Here is a 16,200-nt window from a genome sequence, read left to right as displayed (position 1 = left end):
TTTCATTTCAAGGCGAGTTAGTCCTCACAAAACCGCAGGCTCTCATGGTGTCTGCAAGTCACAGACAAGGATATGGCCCACGAGGGGAAGTTCGATGGCCTGGGGGCATGAGCTAGTAGGTGGTGAGTCTGAATTCAATCTCCAAGCTGTTTCAAAGCCCCTGGCCTCCTGCTCACTGGCGATGGCCGATTTCCTCAGTGTACAGGAATACCCCACCCCAAGGGATACTCGCTCCCGGGTTCGCGGAGGGGGCCAGCTGTGGAGAACGGGAAGAAGTGAGAAGCCACTTGCCAGTACCGAGCCCTGTCTGGTGAGGTGGGGAGAGCTTGGGTTTCCATAGAGCTGTGTTGGGGGCTGGGCAGGGTGAGGGGTGACCGAGTGCCTTGAAAGCACCCCCCCTTTTTCCTTGTCCTTCAGCCCTGACTCTGTCTGAAGATACAGATTTTATGTATGTATGTATGTATGTATGTATGTATGTATTTATTTTTAAGATTTTATTTACTTATTTGACAGAGACAGCCAGCAAGAGAGGGAACACAAGCAGGGGGAGTGGGAGCGGGAGAAGCAGGCTCCCAGCGGAGCAGGGAGCCCAATGTGGGGCTCAATCCCAGGACTCTGGGATCACACCCTGAGATGAAAGCAGATGCTTAACGACTGAGCCACCCAGGCACCCCTATTTATTTATTTATTTATTTATTTATTTTTTTTTAAGATTTTTATTTATTTCTTAGCATGAATGGTGGGTGGGGGGGCAGAGGGAGAGGGACAAGCAGACCCCATGCCGAGCGGGGAGCCTGATGTGGGACTGGATCCCAGGACCCCGAGAAGAGCCACCCAGGCGCCCGGGTCCCGCTTTCAGTCGAGGATGAATGAACCCCCTGTGGCCGGTGTATGTGGTGATCTTACGCACAGATTTCGGGAGTAAGTCTGACTGGAGTGATTGAAAAGGGAAGGCCGCCAGCTCTACCCCAGCCCCACTCAGATCTGGGCAGACCAAATCTGCCTCGACTGTTCCTCTGAGCCGAGCCGGGGAGACCCAGCCACAGTACATGCTCCCCGCCTTGGGAAGGGACAGCTGGCCGGGAACGTGGACACACATGTACGCAGGTTCCGGATTTGAGGTCCCTGCTCAGTCCTAGCCCAGGTGGGGCTGACCCTGTCTCCCAGCCGCCTGCTCCTGTGGCCGTTCCCGCCTTCCATTTCGGGACTCTCATCTCCCGGAGGGCGGGATGGGGCCTCCCTGGAGACAGGCAGGGCCCAGGCGGGGGGCTGGGGAGTGACAGGGCGGCGAGGACCATAGGACGTCAGTGCCGAACTGACCTTGGGGTAGTTGTGAGTTTTCAGTTCTTTGCTAATTCCACCCTCATGCTCAGTCACTTTAGTGCTAGACAGTTTCGAGAGGAGTCCTCTGGAGTATCCGCTCCTGGCGCTTTGAATGTCTGCGAGGCACCTTACATGCATGAATGGGGGGGGAGGGGCTCTGCAGAGCGGACATTATTATCCCCACTTTACAAGTGAGGCTCAGAAGGGTTCTGTGTTTGCCTCCAGCCGCCCCTCATCGTGAGCCAGCCTGTGTTAGGTTCCCTACAGGCAGGGTTCCTAAGACTCAGGGCAAGCAGGCAGGGGAGACCGTATTACCCCAATTTGTGTGTTACGTGACGTGCTCGGGTCTGACTAGAATGCCTCCACCTTTTGTCTTTTATCACTTTAAGCCTGAGAGGGGAAGGGAAGTGACCCAGCAGACCACTGAGTGTTGCCGACGCAGCGTTTTCCTGGCCAGTTAGCACCTCAGCAGTCACCAGTCACACCCCGGTTTTACACACCACAGGGGGAGGCTTTGAGGTTCCCTAGCTTATCTTGATGGAACAGAAGCCGGACAGCAGGTCTTTGGAATCCTAACTCATTCAGAATTATGATAGAAAATTCAAGAAGCAACAATATGTGGAACTGAAAAAGCAAACAACGACACGACAGACTTGACCAATCTGGCACCCTTTACAACCCTGGGCCCAGGCCATGAAAATCCCCATTGGACGCTGGGTCCGAGGCTGATGATCCCACAGGGCCTCTGGAATGTGCAGAGGAAGAGCCGGTCATGTTCGAGATCATTTATGGGCATTTATTCATCTAACGAACATTTGCTAAATGTATATTCAGCCATTTGTGTGCCTGGAGATGGAAAAATGAGTATGACACAGTCTCTGCCCTCACAGGGCTCAGAGTTGTCTTAATATACCCTCATTGCAAGGCAGTAAACCATATTGGCCAGGCGTGATGACCCTCAGTTGCTGGGCGTATCTGTGGTTCACAGAACAGTGTAGCCGGGATGGGCCTTTGAAACTGACCTGCTTAGAGCAGATTCCCTGACCATTCAAAACAAACCAGCCGAGGGCAGGCCAGCATTGCAGAAGGGGAGCCACGCAGAGAAGACATACCCCACGGAGCCTAGAATGACCTACTGGAAACACCAACCTGACCGTCTCCCTCCTCTGCTTAAAGCCCTTCCCCAGGCTCCCTGTCATCTCCAGGCCCAGGCCCTGACTCTTCCATGGCATCGGAAGGCCTGTGTACCCCAGGCCAGGCCACCTGTCCAAGCCTCTCGGCATCCCTCTGTCCCGCGCTTATGGCTCGGGCCGCACAGGCGGTGAGGTTCCCGAGACAGGCCGTGCTGAGTCCTGCCCCTGGACTCCTGGCTCTTCACCTTGCTGGCCGTCTACTTGCCCTTTCAAACTCAGCTTTAGGTGGTGTCCCCTCCATTCCTAGGTGCCTCGGGGTGGGGGGGGGTAGGTGCCTCGGGGTGGGGGGGTGGCCCCTCCCCTGAGATTCCATAATACAGTCTGCTCATTCCTGCCCTTAACCATATGGCCCATGTCATGGGCAGGACCTACATCTTTTTCCCCAGGTTGTCACTATTCACTAGTTAGACCCAACATTGGGGCTTGTTCTTTGCTGGCTACTCACGAGGGTCTTTACACGATCCATGCCATTTAATCCGCACCATGACTTACGTGTTTGTCTTATTCTTCCTTTAAAGAGAAGGAAACCGGGGTTCCTTGGGGGCTCAGTCGGTTAAGTGTCTGCCTTTGGCTCAGGTCATGATCCGGGGGTCCTGGGATCGAGCCCCATTTTGGGCTCCTTGCTCAGTGGGGAGCCTGCTTCTCTCTCTCTCTCTCTCAAATGGATAAAATCTTAAAAAATAAAAATAAAAAAAATAATAAAGAGAAGGAAACCAAGGCCCAGAGAGGTCAGGTATCTTGCCAAACTCACAAGACAGTCAAGACTTAAGCCCACACCGTCTGACTCCAAGCCCAAGAGCTTAAGCAGTGAATGTCCGTCGAATGCGTGAGTTGACTAGCAAGTGAACTAGACGTGGGGTAAGCAGTCCTGGGAGGCTGCGTGTGGGAGGCAGTTACTGGACCAGAGATGAGGGCCATGACCTGGTTGTAAGGAGGGAAGGGCCTCTCTTAGGGCTTCGAGCCAATGTGAATAAACTGTACGAGAGAACATCACATCCAGCGAGCTGACCAGGGCTTTGAGGACTCTGCACAGGAAAGTTGGCACGATGTCATCGTGTGCTGGGAAATAGTCTGGACTAGCAGCCCAAAGGCTGGCCTGGTTTCAGGGCCTAGCTCTGGTGCTGTGTGATCTTAATGGAGTGATTTGACCTCTCTGGGCCTCGGCTCTGTCTATAAACCGAGCAAAGTTGGATGTGGAGCCCTCCAAGCCTCCATCCACCCTGATATTTTGCATGTCTGAGAGTGGATGAGGGAGAGAGGAGGGCAGTTTGGAGGCCCTTCAGGTCTGACAGATGAGAGCTGGGCCCTCTTCAGGCTAGCTGCCCGTTACAGCTTCAGGCCCACATCCCCATAAAGCCGGGGAGATCAGCACATTTTCTCTCTAATTAGATAGTGTTAACTTATCAATTTTGAATGAGATAAGTTTCGATGTATGATGTCCTGAATTGCTCCCTGGAGTGCTCATTAGTCACTTCCCCTGCAGCTGCCTTATTGTTTTCCAGATGCCAGCGAGGGACCTGGCATTTCCCTTCCCCAAGAGTAGGGCACACGAGGCTGAGTCAGTGATACTGGCGTTGGTTAGAGGGGCTGACCGGGCCTGGGCGGGGGGCCTCCTCTCTTGCCCTTTACCCTCTGTCCTTGCCAGAGTGATTGCCATCCATGACGTTCCTCAAATTCAGATCCCTCCGGGATTGGGCCACAACTCTGGAGGGTCACAACTGAACTCAGCAAGCATTAATTAGGCACCGAGTGTGCCAGGCACCTTGTATGGGTAACCTGAATGTTCTCTAGGCTGGGGGGAGGGAGGTATAAATGAGATCATATTAACATTAATGTCCAAATTGCCCCAACTGCAGGTCTCCCAGCCCCTTATCATCTTTCCTAGTATTGAAGGTGCTTCGTAGGATGGAGCTTCATACAGGCTTGCAGTAAGTTGGTCCATTGTCTGTATTTCTTCCTACCCTTCCCACCGCCGGACTCGGCATGGGATCCCTCCTATTGCTGCAGTCTCTGCCATGACCTCCAGGTGGCGCTGTGCCCCCATGGTTGAGGCCGGCTGAAGGCCTCAGGAGCAACCAAGGCTGTGTGCTTCCCAAGGTCTGTGCAAATTTTCTCTCCCCTGAGGACCAGGGAACAGGCCACGGAGGATCCCGGACTGCTGATCCCAGGTCAGGCAGGGCACAGCCTGGAAAGGGGAGAAGCAGGGATTTTTCTCTCTGGTTCCTTCCTTTCTCTGCCCAACTCACCAGGAAGCTGGGTGCAGATGTGAAAGTTTTGAGAAGCCCGGAAAATTCTGGGGGAAAAAAATCCCCCATTTCTCCCCTGATAATTTTCCAGGCATTCACATCTTTAAATATACTAACCATGATTTCTTTCAACAAAAACGAGACATGCATAATGCATCACACGTTCTTAAAATACCCAAATGACTTCATACTGGTAAAGGATGCTTAAAAAACTTGTATGGCATAGATTCTAATTCTCCCCCCAGAAGCATCTTCTCAGCAGGAGAAAGGAGGAAGCTTCTCTCAGCCTGGCCTGCTGTCCTTGCTCTCATCTCTTCTGTCCTGCCTTTGCCTTTTGCCCCCTCGTCCAAGCGCCCAGCTCCTCTGTCCCCTGCTCTATTGCCTCTTGTCATCTGCCCTGTTTGCCTCTTGCCTCCCAGTGCGGGTAAGAGTTTCTTCCTCTGCGTGTGGCTCTGTCTTCCTCCCCAAGCTTTCTTTTTTTTTTTTTTCAAAGATTTTATTTATTTATGTGACAGAGAGACAGCCAGCGAGAGAGGGAATGCAGCAGGGGGAGTGGGAGCGGAAGAAGCAGGCTCCCAGCCGAGGAGCCCAATGTGGGACCGATGTGGGACCGATGTGGGACCGATGTGGGACCGATGTGGGACTCGATCCCGCAACGCCGGGATCACTCCCTGAGCCGAAGGCAGACGCCCAACAACTGCGCTACCCAGGCGCCCCCCTCCCCAAGCTTTCTTAGCCTCTCTGCATCTGTCTGCTTCTGCTTCTGCGGGTCTGTCTCTTCCCATCTTTCTCACCTGTGCCTGGCACCTGCCTTTGCACACTGGATTTCTTCCTTCCCCATCCCCTGTTCAGGCAGGGAAGGATGGTGAGGGCTCTGTGACCATGCAGCGGCCTCTCCTCACTCTTCTCCCCTTCCTGTTCCATAGGGAGTTCCTTTCCTAGGGAGAAAGGGCCCTTCTGCCCACCCCTTGGAGAGCTTAGGTTGTGGGACTCATGGCGTGGGGCTGTCGCCTGCAGTGGCCCAATAGCACCTCACCTGATTCATATAATCTCCCTTTGAGGCTGATCTCGTCACCCCCCTTTCAGAGCTGAGAGGAATTCTGGCTCAGAGGGGAAAGTGACTGCATCCACGTCTCACAGGTAGGAAGGCGTGTAGCTGGGATTGGCTCGGGTCTTCTGATTTATCCCCTTTTACTTGCTCTTCATCAGGTCCAGGAGACCGATCTCTGTGCTGGGAGACCTGGGGTCTTGGTCCTGGCTCTGTCTCCAGCGGGGCAGCTTGTCTTCCTTGTCTGGGACCGGCTTTTCCCTCCTGTGGAGTGGGAAAGTACCTCCCGTCTGTCCTGCCAGCCTTACCCGTCCCCATGGACCTGAAATGGCATGGCATCCATGGGATGGGCAAGTGCTTGACTAACAGCCAGTGGAGGCAGAAGGGTCCAGAGCCATGCACAGCCCCTCAGCGGGCTCAGAAGTCAGTGGCTACATTCCTCAGGCTTGAGCCACCACAGGTCTGACCCCAGGTTTGGAGGAGAAGCAGGGGTGAGGGCCTCTGGCCTTCAGCTGTAAAAAGCCCTGCTGTTGTCGCAGGAGACACCGGTGGGGACTGGCATTTGTGGGATCTAGTCCTGTGTTCTTTATCTAAGGGGCCCTGGGGGTTCAGAGATCCCCTGGAAACCGGGTACACAGTTTTCTGCTCCTGGGAAAGAGAATCCATGTCTTTTATCAGATCATCAAGGAGTCCTCGGCCTGCAAGAGGTTTGCACTCTCCCATCTACACCCCCTCCATATCTGGGGGTAGGCCCTGGTGCAGAGACCGTAATGGGCTTGTCCCTGGTTTGGTGACTCTAAGGGCCCAGGTGTCCTCAGGGAGGCAGTGTTGCCCAACAGTTGGGAGCTCAGGCTTGCATCAGCCCGGCTGCCTCTCCTGGGCCCTTGCTGCTCTGGGCTAGCCACTCAACTTTCCTGGCCGCAGGCCCTTAGAGATGGTGTAAGACACATGACAGTCACTCCCAAGGTAACCATGAGCGTGGATTGTCTACAGCCATTAGCATGATCCGGGGCCTGGTAAGCTCTTGGTAGTGACTGGGCAGGAGGAGTTTGGTATCGGAAGGTGGTGGTGGCCCTTTCTGAACTTGCTGGGGTCAGCTCCTTCTTCGTCCCCTTTAGCTCAGCTCATTGCCCTGGTGGGGTCAGGGGCTCTTTCGTCAGCAGACTTTGGGCCTCTTGGGCCCAAGCTCTGAACAGACGATGGCCGACACGTGGGTAAAGTATTCAGAGCCCGGGCATCAGAGCCAGACCACAGTTCCCAGTCTCCTGAGCCTCCCCGACGTGTGCACAGGGGTAAGGGTGAGCCTGCCCTTGTCTGCCCCTAGGGTCGTGAGGACGTGCGAGAGCACCTTGGCGCCAGGCCTGTCCGCTGCGCTCTTTTCTCCCAGCCCAAGAGGGGCTACTGTTTTCCAGTGTGGCGCAGAGCCCCAGCACCCCAGCTGCTCCGTCTGGTTTGGGGGGCAACAGGCAGAGCTGCTCTCTTAGAGTTCTGGGACCCCTCCCTCCCTCCTCCAAGTGAGTATGTGAAACAAGGAGGGTGGGGAAGAGCACATTCAGGACACTACCAGTTATCCCCTTTTCATGTTCTGGTGACATCTGGCCCCTAAGCTTGTCCTCACCATTCCTTAGGTTTTCCTGAAGAGCCTGTGGGACTCTTCCTTTGTGGGCTGTGGGTACAATGAAAACTTTAAAAATTACCCTCTGATCCTTTTATTTATTTTATCTGAAACACAGCAAACTTCCTTGTTGAGAAAAGCCCTTTTATTTTCTGACTAATCCTTTGTTGCTGGAGCTCCCCGCCCCCATACAATTCTGGGTATGCTGATGCCACGAAGAGCAGGGGGAGCCCTGGGTTCCAGCAAGCCCGGTTGGGCCTCAGTTTCCCCATCTGTAAGGCAAGGAGGCTGGACTAGATAAACTCTACGGGTGGTTTCCCCCTGAGCTGTCTGGAGCTCTGGGCATTCTTTGGAGACCCTTTTAGGAGAATGGCCCTGGGGGTGGGTGGGGCCCAAAGGGTGGGTCTTGAGCCCCTAGCTCCCCAATGGCTTGCCCTTTATCTATTTTTTTATTTACTAAGGTTTCTTGTAAGATGGTTTCTGAAGAAAATGTCTTGGTGATTAGACAGGTGAAGGGAAGAAACTAAGGGTCCTTGAGCTGTCCGGGGGAGGGACGGGGGAGAGACGGTGCTGCCACAAAAGTCCTCAACACACATTTGCTTCAGGAGTGAGAGAAGCATGAATTCTTGCATTATTGTTCTTTGATTCGAGGCCTAAGCCCCGCCGTCCATGAGTTAACACGCTTCGCTCCCGGTGTGTCCGTGCATTTGTGCATGAGTGTGGAGGTAGGGGGCAGAGGGCCCGCCTGGCTGCGCCCAGGCTCCAGTCCACAAGCTGAGAGGGCTGGGGGTGACGTGGGTTGGCATCCAGACTTGGCTCCGAGCGGGGGTGCCCTGCTGCGAGGCCACTTAGCCTCTCTGGAGGTGACCAGCTGGCCATTGACCTCGCACAGCGTCCTGGCCTTCCCTGCTGACGGAAGGCTAGGGTCGGAGCCAGCCCTGGCAAGTCTCTGCATTCCCCGCCCTCCCCTCTGTGGCCGCCTACCTGGCACTGAGGTATCCCACAGCCTCATTCTTCTCCGAGTCTTGCCATGGCTCTCTGCTGCAGCTGCTTGTGCCTCGGTTTCCCCGTCTGGGTCGGAGAGAGGGGAAGGAGACAAAGGGAAGCACTACGTGCCAGGTTTTGTGCTGGGTGCTGCTGGGGCTGGCTTTCCCTGTACCCCACCCACGCTGGAGTAGGGCTCAGTGCACAGCAGGGACTTGCCAAGACCTACTTCAACTCGGGAATGTCTGTGCCCAAGGGGCTGGGGACATGGTCCAGTCCTGTGGTCCCCAATTCTGTGGAGTCCTAGGGTCCCGTGAAGGGGCTTTCAGACGAAGTTTGAGGGGCAAGTCCCTCACTTTTGCCTCAAGGAGATTTTGTCTACTTTAGATTTGGGAAAACTGGCTGACTTTGCAGCTTGGAAAAAAAAAAAGACGTGATTTTCTTCAAGTTTCCTATTTTGTAATGTGGAGTCAGAGGCTGTGGGGAGAGAACCAGCTTCTTCAAGGCCACAAAGAAAGTCAATAGCTGAGAAGAACTGCGTTCATCTAGGACTTACTGCGTATCAGGCATATGATGTGTGTATGAGCTCCTTCCCCGGAACAAACCTGACCGAACAGCAGTAATTATTAGCCCCATTCGACAGATGAGAAAACTGAGGCACCATGAGGTGAAATAATCATGGAGTTAAGAAATGCCAGGTTAGGGATTTGAATGTGGCAGCCGCAGTGAAGGCTGTCCCCTCCCCCCTGGACTACTGCACTAGACCGTGTATCACCAGTCTTCCTTGCTGGGTAGCAGGGAGGGCAGCTTCCACTCCTGTCTTACTTGGTCCATTCCTCCATCTGGCCCTGGCATCCCTAATACAGCCCTGGGCATCTGGCTCAGAGCCAGCCCCTCAGCTTTGGAGAACGCAGGGATCCCCAGGATGTGTCTGCATCCAGGTCTAGCGCCCCAGGGATAAAGGGATGCCCCCACTGAAAGCTGGACGGAAAGGAGGATTGAGTGCGGCCTTTGTAACCACGGCAGCTGGGAGGGGTAGGGGTGGAGGAACACCAGGCTGATTCACACTTGCTCTTGCAGAACTGCCGCTTGAATTTGGAGACAGCAGTCAACTTTCAGGTACCTTATCTGTAAAATGGGCCTGACTGTCCCAGTCCTGCAGCTTCTAAAGGCTAAAAGAAGCCTCCAAGGAGGTAATAGTCATGGAAATGCTTTTCTCACTGTCAAGTGTTTGTGTGGGGGTGTGCTTCAGGAAGGGGGTGGGTACTGAGTTGGGAAGGCGTAATGCTGCCACCTTTAACCTTATTTGAAACAGGGCAAGGAAAACCTAAAAACAGATGGGGTGTAAAAGCAGGCTTATCTTCTTACTCTCGCTTGCTGTGTGTGCAGGCTTCCTCGGCCCTCCCTGTGCTGCTCTGCTCACCTCTGTACAGCGGTGACTGTGCTGGGTGCTCCATGAGTAAATTGCATCATAACTCAGCAGCAAGGAGGGAACCGGGTGAGTAGGGTGGTCCCAGCCCCTCATGGAGTGTCCCCTACAAGGACCTGGGACCACAGCTGGGAAGAGTGGCTTCTCCTGGCTCCATCACTAGCCTGTGCCCTTGGCAAGTCACTTAATCCCCTTTCTGTGAATATCAGTTAGACGGGGGTGCAAGGTCTCCTCTTTCTACCTCGGAAGGTATTTATTTTGAGATGCAAGGTCAATAATGGATATGAAATGCTTTGGGGGGAAAACAGAAAAGCAGGATACAAATGTAAGAGCGTCTCCTTGTACTTTATCATCCTGCTTGTTACGCTTTTGTTTTCTCTTCCAGCATTTGGCCTGGTGCTCACCTCAAAGCAGACACTCTGCAGAGCCTTCGTGAATGGTGAATGGGGCAGCTGGTGGAGGGAAAGCCGCAGACCTGCATTGACAAGCTGACACACCGTGGGCTTTGGGGCAAGCCCCCCAGCCTCTCTCTCAGGGTCTCAGTTGTCCCCTCGGTGAATGAGGAGGTTGGGCTGGCTCATCCCTTACGGATTCCCCCCCACCCACAGCTCCGAAAGGGCTAGTGTTCTCTCACTCATGAAGCACCAGGAGCCTGCTTCCACGTTGCTTTGCTAAGAGTCCTGTGAGGCACCCAGGCAGCTAGCCAGCCCCATGCCCCATTTTACAGCTGAGATTACAGAAGTTCAGAGAGGGGACATGACTTGTCCGAAGTCACACAGCTAGCCAATGATAGGATAGGGATACAAACCCAGGAGTGACTCCCATTCCACACCCATCCCAGGTGTCCCACTGTCTCTGTCTCCCGTTTCGCAGCCCCCTTCCTCCCCTCTCCCCAAGGTGCCTGGCCTCTGGGCCGGGGACACTTTCGCATAGTTGGGGGAGTGGGCTGGGCTGGCTCCTCTCAGGTAGCCCCCTCCACCAGCTGTTGTGTCACTAAAAAGCCACACCCGTTTCCCTCCCGCCTGCCCCCACCCGGAGCTCTGGAATGAAGGTGAGAGTGAACCTGAGGGTGCTCTTTCACGGAGGATGGGACCAGGCGCAGGGCCGGCAGGTTGAGCCAGTGGAGGCCTCGCCCTAGCCCAGTCTTCAGCAGGTTGCACGACCTTGGGACGGTTGCCCCTCTCGGTGGTCAGGCCGGCTCTGCCGAGTGAAGCCGGTCTCCAGGGGGAGAGCAGGTGCTGTTGGCTCTAGGCGAGGATAACGAGTCCTCCTCACGCACCTTACCCCCTCAGAGTTACCATCTGCCTGGCAGATGCGCCTCCCAGGCCTCTGGGGCTGCCCCGGTGTCCCTCCCGGGACCGGGAGCTCGCTGCTCGCCACGGAAGCCACAGTCTCTCCCCAGGGCTCGAGGCTGTTGCTGGCAGGGAGGTCCCCCAGGGCGGAGGACTGCAGGCCCGGGGCGTCCCCAGAGGAGGAGGCGGCGGACGCCGAGAGCCGGGCATCCCGGGCGAGCCCGGCGTAATGAGGCTCTCCCCTCTCCTCCGGGAGGCGGGGCTGCCCCCCTCCCCCCATCCGCCTCCACCTCGAGGCCCCGCGGGAGCCCGAGTCCCGAGCCTCGGCCCGAGAGCAGGGCCTTCCAGGGCGATCGCAGTGGGGGAGGGAGGGGGTGAGGCCTAAGGGGCCGGGTCCCAAGAGTGTGAAGTGGGGCGCCAGTGTGGTGGGGGGAGGTCTCCCTGGTTTGAGGCTGGCGCGGGAGGCTGCGTCCTCAAGTCGCCCTCGCGCCCTCCGACCTTTCGCCCCAGTGTCCGGCCTCCTGGGAGACCGGCGTCCATCTGTCCTTCCAGGCGTGTGGTCTTCGGTCCTCTCCTCCCCAACCCCCCTCCCTTCCGCTCCCGGCTCCCCGCCCCCCGCCCCGCGGGAGGCCGAGCGGGCGGCGGGTCCGGCGCGCACCGGCTCGGGGCCGGGTAAACACCCCGCGGGAGGGGCGCGGGGGGAGGAGGCGCCTGGAGGCCGCCGGGCCGGGGCGGGGCTCGCGGGGGGCCCCTGGGCGCGGGCGGGCCGGCGGGGGCCCCGGGCGGGGGCAGGAAGCGAGCCGCGCCTGCGGCCGGCCCGCGCGGCCCCGTGACGTCGCGCGGCTTCCAGGGATCTCTCCCCGCGGCCCCGGGTCCCCTCGTCCCCGCCCTCCTCCCGCCCTCCTCCCCGCGCCTCGCCTCCGCGCCGCGGCCGGCATTTCTCGCTCGCAGCTCGCTCGCGGGCTGGCTCCTCCGTCCCAGCCTCCTCCTCCGCGCGCTCCCACTCTCCGCCTTCCCTCCCCGACCCTCTTTCTCTCCGCGCCGGCCCCGTCCCCGCTCTTCTCCGCTCCTCCCTCGGCCGCGGCGAGCCGGACCCGCCGCTGCCTCCCCTTTCTTCTCTCCCTCCCCTCCTTCTCTCCCTGCCAGTCCCCCTGCCTCCCTCTCCCTTTTTCCTCTGGTTTTCTCGCCGTCTCCCTCCCGGCTTCTCTCTCCCCTCCCTCCCTCCGGGCATCCTCTCCCCTCCACCCCCTTGCCCTCCCTCCTCCCTCGCTCCCCTCCCCCTACGCCCCTCGGCGCCCCGCGGCTCGCCGCTCCCCAGTCAGCTTCCCAGTAGCCGCGCCGCCGCCGCCGCCGCCGCCGCCCGCACTCGCCGCAGGACCGGCCCGCCGGGCTCTCCGGGGTGCGCCCTCCTCGGCCCCGCGCCCCGCGGGCTCGCCGGGACACCCTCCTCTCCGGCTCGCGGCCCCGCCCGGCCCGGCCCCCGCCCAGCGCCCGAGCGTGCCGAGGATGTGAGTCCTGCTCGCCGGTGCCGGAGCAGCAGCCACTCGCGCGCCGAGCCGGAGCGCAGCGCAGCGCAGCGCCGGGCGCTCGCCGGGTCGCTCGGGCGGGCGGCGCGCTCTCGCCCCAGCGGTGCCCCCCGGCCCCTCGCCGGCGCCACCGCCGCAGCAGCCCGCGGGCCGTCCCCGGCCGGCCGCCCCCGGCCCCAGCGCCGCTGACCCTGTCCGCCGCGGGCGGGGACGCGGGCGGAGGAGGCGCCGCCGCGGAGCCCCCGGACGCGACCATGTCGGAGGTGCTGCCCTACGGCGACGAGAAGCTGAGCCCCTACGGCGACGGCGGCGACGTGGGCCAGATCTTCTCCTGCCGCCTGCAGGACACCAACAACTTCTTCGGCGCCGGGCAGAACAAGCGGCCGCCCAAGCTGGGCCAGATCGGCCGGAGCAAGCGGGGTGAGTTCACGGCCCCCTCCCCGGCCGCCCCTTTTCTTGGGCGCCCAGGCCTGGCCGAGGTTTGGGGGCTCTTCCGCACCCGGGAGCGGGTTCCGACCGAATGGAATCCCATCGCGCGGAGCTGGGGGGATCCCGCACTGCGGGTCGGGCACCGGCCGGCCGCCGAAACCCCTTCCCCTTAGCCTGATTCTCGCTGGGGTCACCCAGGGGGCGTGGCGGCCTCGAGCTGCCACCGGGGCTGGAAGGTTATTCCCGGGTCCCCACCCGCGCTAAAGTTTGCTTTTCGATTTCTACCCCCTCCCCTTTGGCGCAGTGTAGTCGCAGCTTCACTCGCTCTATATAACCCGGGGGGGGGTGCCAGGGCTCCCCAAGAGACGGCGTGGAGAACTGCTGGGGGTACTCCACTCCCGCGGGGAAGGCGAGGGGTTTTCGGGGCGCACGGGCTTCTCATTGTTACTTAGCAGGGGGAGGGGGTGGCCGAGTCCCAGCGCTCGGCGCGGGAGCTGGAAAAGCCCGGGGGAGACTGGGACGCAGAGAGGCTCGGAGAGGAGCTCCAGAGGAGCGGGGACAATGAGGGGGACCGACAGCTGCCCGGAGATACTGAGACGCAGAGATGGGGGGCTGGTAGGGGGGGAGGCTGGTGGTGGATCGGGGGAGACTGAGAGGGGCAGAGGCCGAGACAAAGCTCGGGAGAGGGAGCCAGAGCGGGAGAGACAGCAAGCCGGGGACACCAGTCGGAGAAGGACAGAGAAGCAGCCGAAACAATGAGGGAGACCGACACCCCAGACGGAGAGAGACCCAGAGACCTCGACAGGTGACGGCCACGCCGAGAGACTGATGGCGGGACTGAAGAAGGAGAGGCTAGGTAGAGGTGGTGAGAGAGGCGGAGGGGCCGGCGGGAGGCCGGCAGCGCTGGGAGGCTCTGACCTCTGCGGCGGCGGGCGGCGCGGAGGGGGCGCGCAGGAGGGGCCGCCGGCCCTGGCCGGGCCAGATCCCGAACCCGCAGCGCGCCGTGGCCCCCGCCCCCCACTTCCCTGCGTTCCCCCTTGCACCACACACCTCCGCACCCAGAGCCTTGGCCACCCGCGCCGCGCTCGGGGCACCCCCGAGGGTCCCCGACCCGGAGACCTTGGCACCTCCTCTCCACCCTCTTCTGCCCGGGAGGCTTCTTTCTAAATAAATGCGCCGGGGGAGGTGCGGTGGGGTGAGGACGCGGCCAGTGCGCGTCTCCGCTGCGGCCTGGCCTGCGGGATTTGCGCCCTTTTTGCTGCCTTTTCTCAGAACCGAACCCGGACGCTGCCTGGGGTTCGAGTGGGGTGGGTGGGAGCGGTTCAAAGCGAAGCAGCGCAGGATCCCCCGGCAGAGACAGAAGAGGTCTGGGCCGTGTCGGCGCTCGAGGAACCCCCACCCCACCCCTCCCCCTCCCTCCCTCGGCCTCCCGCATTTCCCAGTCCCTGGGCGGAACCGGCGACGTCGGAGACCCCCGGCGAGGCCCAGGCACGCTCATATCTCCTTTCCTCCCCCCCGCTTTTTTTTGCAGTTGTTATTGAAGATGATAGGATTGATGACGTGCTGAAAAATATGACAGACAAGGCACCTCCTGGTGTCTAACTCCTCCAAAGACAATGAGTTAAGGGAGAGTAAGAACGGCGGCAAGTTACTGGCAAAAAGAGCGTGAAAAAGAGAAAGCACTTTGAAATTTATTACTAGCTTGCTACCCACGATGAAATCAACAACCTGTGTCTCGTGTCAGGCCGGGAGACCGACGAGGCGTGAGGAGGAGGAGGAGGAGAAGGAGAAGGCTCTGGGCTCCTCAGCAAAAATAAAAATAAAATAAAAAATTTTAAAAATTTAAAAATCACTATATACACACATATAAAGAAATAAAAAAGTCTCAGTTGCAGCTATTTGTCAAAATTAATATCCATTTCTTTTTATATACAGTGAATATTGCGCAATTACAGATCTGGATTTTGAACCACTTAAATAATGAAGCGGCAACACCGGGTGTTTTGAGGTGTTGGCATTCTTCGCTGATTTGGCTGTTCCCAGTGTTTACATTATTTAATCTTTTGCAAAAATGCTTCTGTGCACTTCGATGTGAAATGCTGTCCGGTTTTATTTTTTTATGTTGTTATCCTTGGATGTACGAAAAATCAGCAAATGATCTCTATAGATACTCTGTTTTATTTTGGTCATCATTTGAAGTTATCAGGAATGCGTTTAAAACAAGAAGAGAACTTTTCTAAGGAATGACACATAGGAAGAATCCGTGTTTTATTTTAAAGTGACTTGTAAAGCTTGTGTTTCTTTGTTGCTGCAAGCTATTTGCCCAAGTTAATGCAAATGGACACATTTTATATGTCAGGAAAAAACCCCACAAAAACAAAGAAAAAAAAATGCTCGAGCTTTTTCTAACCCCTTCCTGCAGTCTGTTGTGTGAGCGGCCTGTTTTTTTTCTCTAATATTGTGTCAGTTTATTCTCTTTAATGGGCTGTAAAAAAAAATGTAATCACAAGAGTGCCAAATATCTTGAAATGCCAAAAGGCATTTTGGTTTCTTTTCTTTTTTCCCTGTGCTCTGAGTCCACGTAAAGGAATGCTTGGAGTGTCTTTTCTGTTATTTATAGGGGTTCTCTTAAGGCACACCAGCTGCCTGTTTTGCATGGTATTTGCAAAAAAACCCGCCTCTTGCGTGAGGAAATCTTTTACCATTTTTTGTTTGCAACTTTGGACCTCAAGAGGTTTCTTCCCTTCCCTGTTCCCTTTTTTCTTAATTCTATATTCTGGATGTCGCACCTGTAACCAGCACGCAGGGCTCTTTCTCCGATGTACAATAAAAGAGCTGTCCCTGTGTCTTACTCCTCTCTTGTCTCTGCTTCGGTTTGGGGGACTTGCTTTTTGCCTGCTGGCTGCAGACGGGAAGGAGGGACTGGTAGCTTTGGTTTTCGAGGCAGCAAGGCCATGTGGAGGGCCCCGTGGGTTGGGCTCGAATGGCAGGAAGGACAGTGAACCGGCAGGGCCATCGCCGAAGGGAGAGTTCCTTCCATTTGGATTTGCTTAGGGCTCTCCCTGCTTCCGTGTGTGGTCTCTGCCATCCCTTGTGGGGTGTGGAGAGGAGAAGG

General features: G+C 57.5%; 1 protein-coding gene and 1 long non-coding RNA gene across 2 annotated transcripts; both read left to right on the top strand.

Moving 5' to 3' along the window:
• The first annotated feature begins 4,285 nt into the window (after positions 1–4,285).
• Positions 4,286–9,939, top strand: LOC103666592. Its single transcript, XR_569553.2, has 3 exons — positions 4,286–4,444; positions 5,849–5,902; positions 9,490–9,939. It is a non-coding gene; the product is annotated as an uncharacterized LOC103666592 (long non-coding RNA).
• A 2,882-nt stretch (positions 9,940–12,821) lies between these two features.
• CAMK2N1 (calcium/calmodulin dependent protein kinase II inhibitor 1) lies at positions 12,822–15,936 on the top strand. Its single transcript, XM_040645885.1, has 2 exons — positions 12,822–13,076; positions 14,617–15,936. Exons 1-2 carry the CDS (start codon positions 12,911–12,913, stop codon positions 14,685–14,687), a joined length of 237 nt encoding a protein of 78 aa, XP_040501819.1. The 5' UTR covers positions 12,822–12,910; the 3' UTR covers positions 14,688–15,936.
• Positions 15,937–16,200: the final 264 nt, after the last annotated feature.

Source organism: Ursus maritimus, unplaced genomic scaffold (genome assembly GCF_017311325.1).
Source record: "Ursus maritimus isolate PB19 unplaced genomic scaffold, ASM1731132v1 scaffold_32, whole genome shotgun sequence".
Lineage (NCBI taxonomy): Eukaryota > Metazoa > Chordata > Mammalia > Carnivora > Ursidae > Ursus > Ursus maritimus.
Note: the sequence above shows the minus strand (reverse complement) of the source record. Positions and strands in the feature narration are given on the sequence as shown.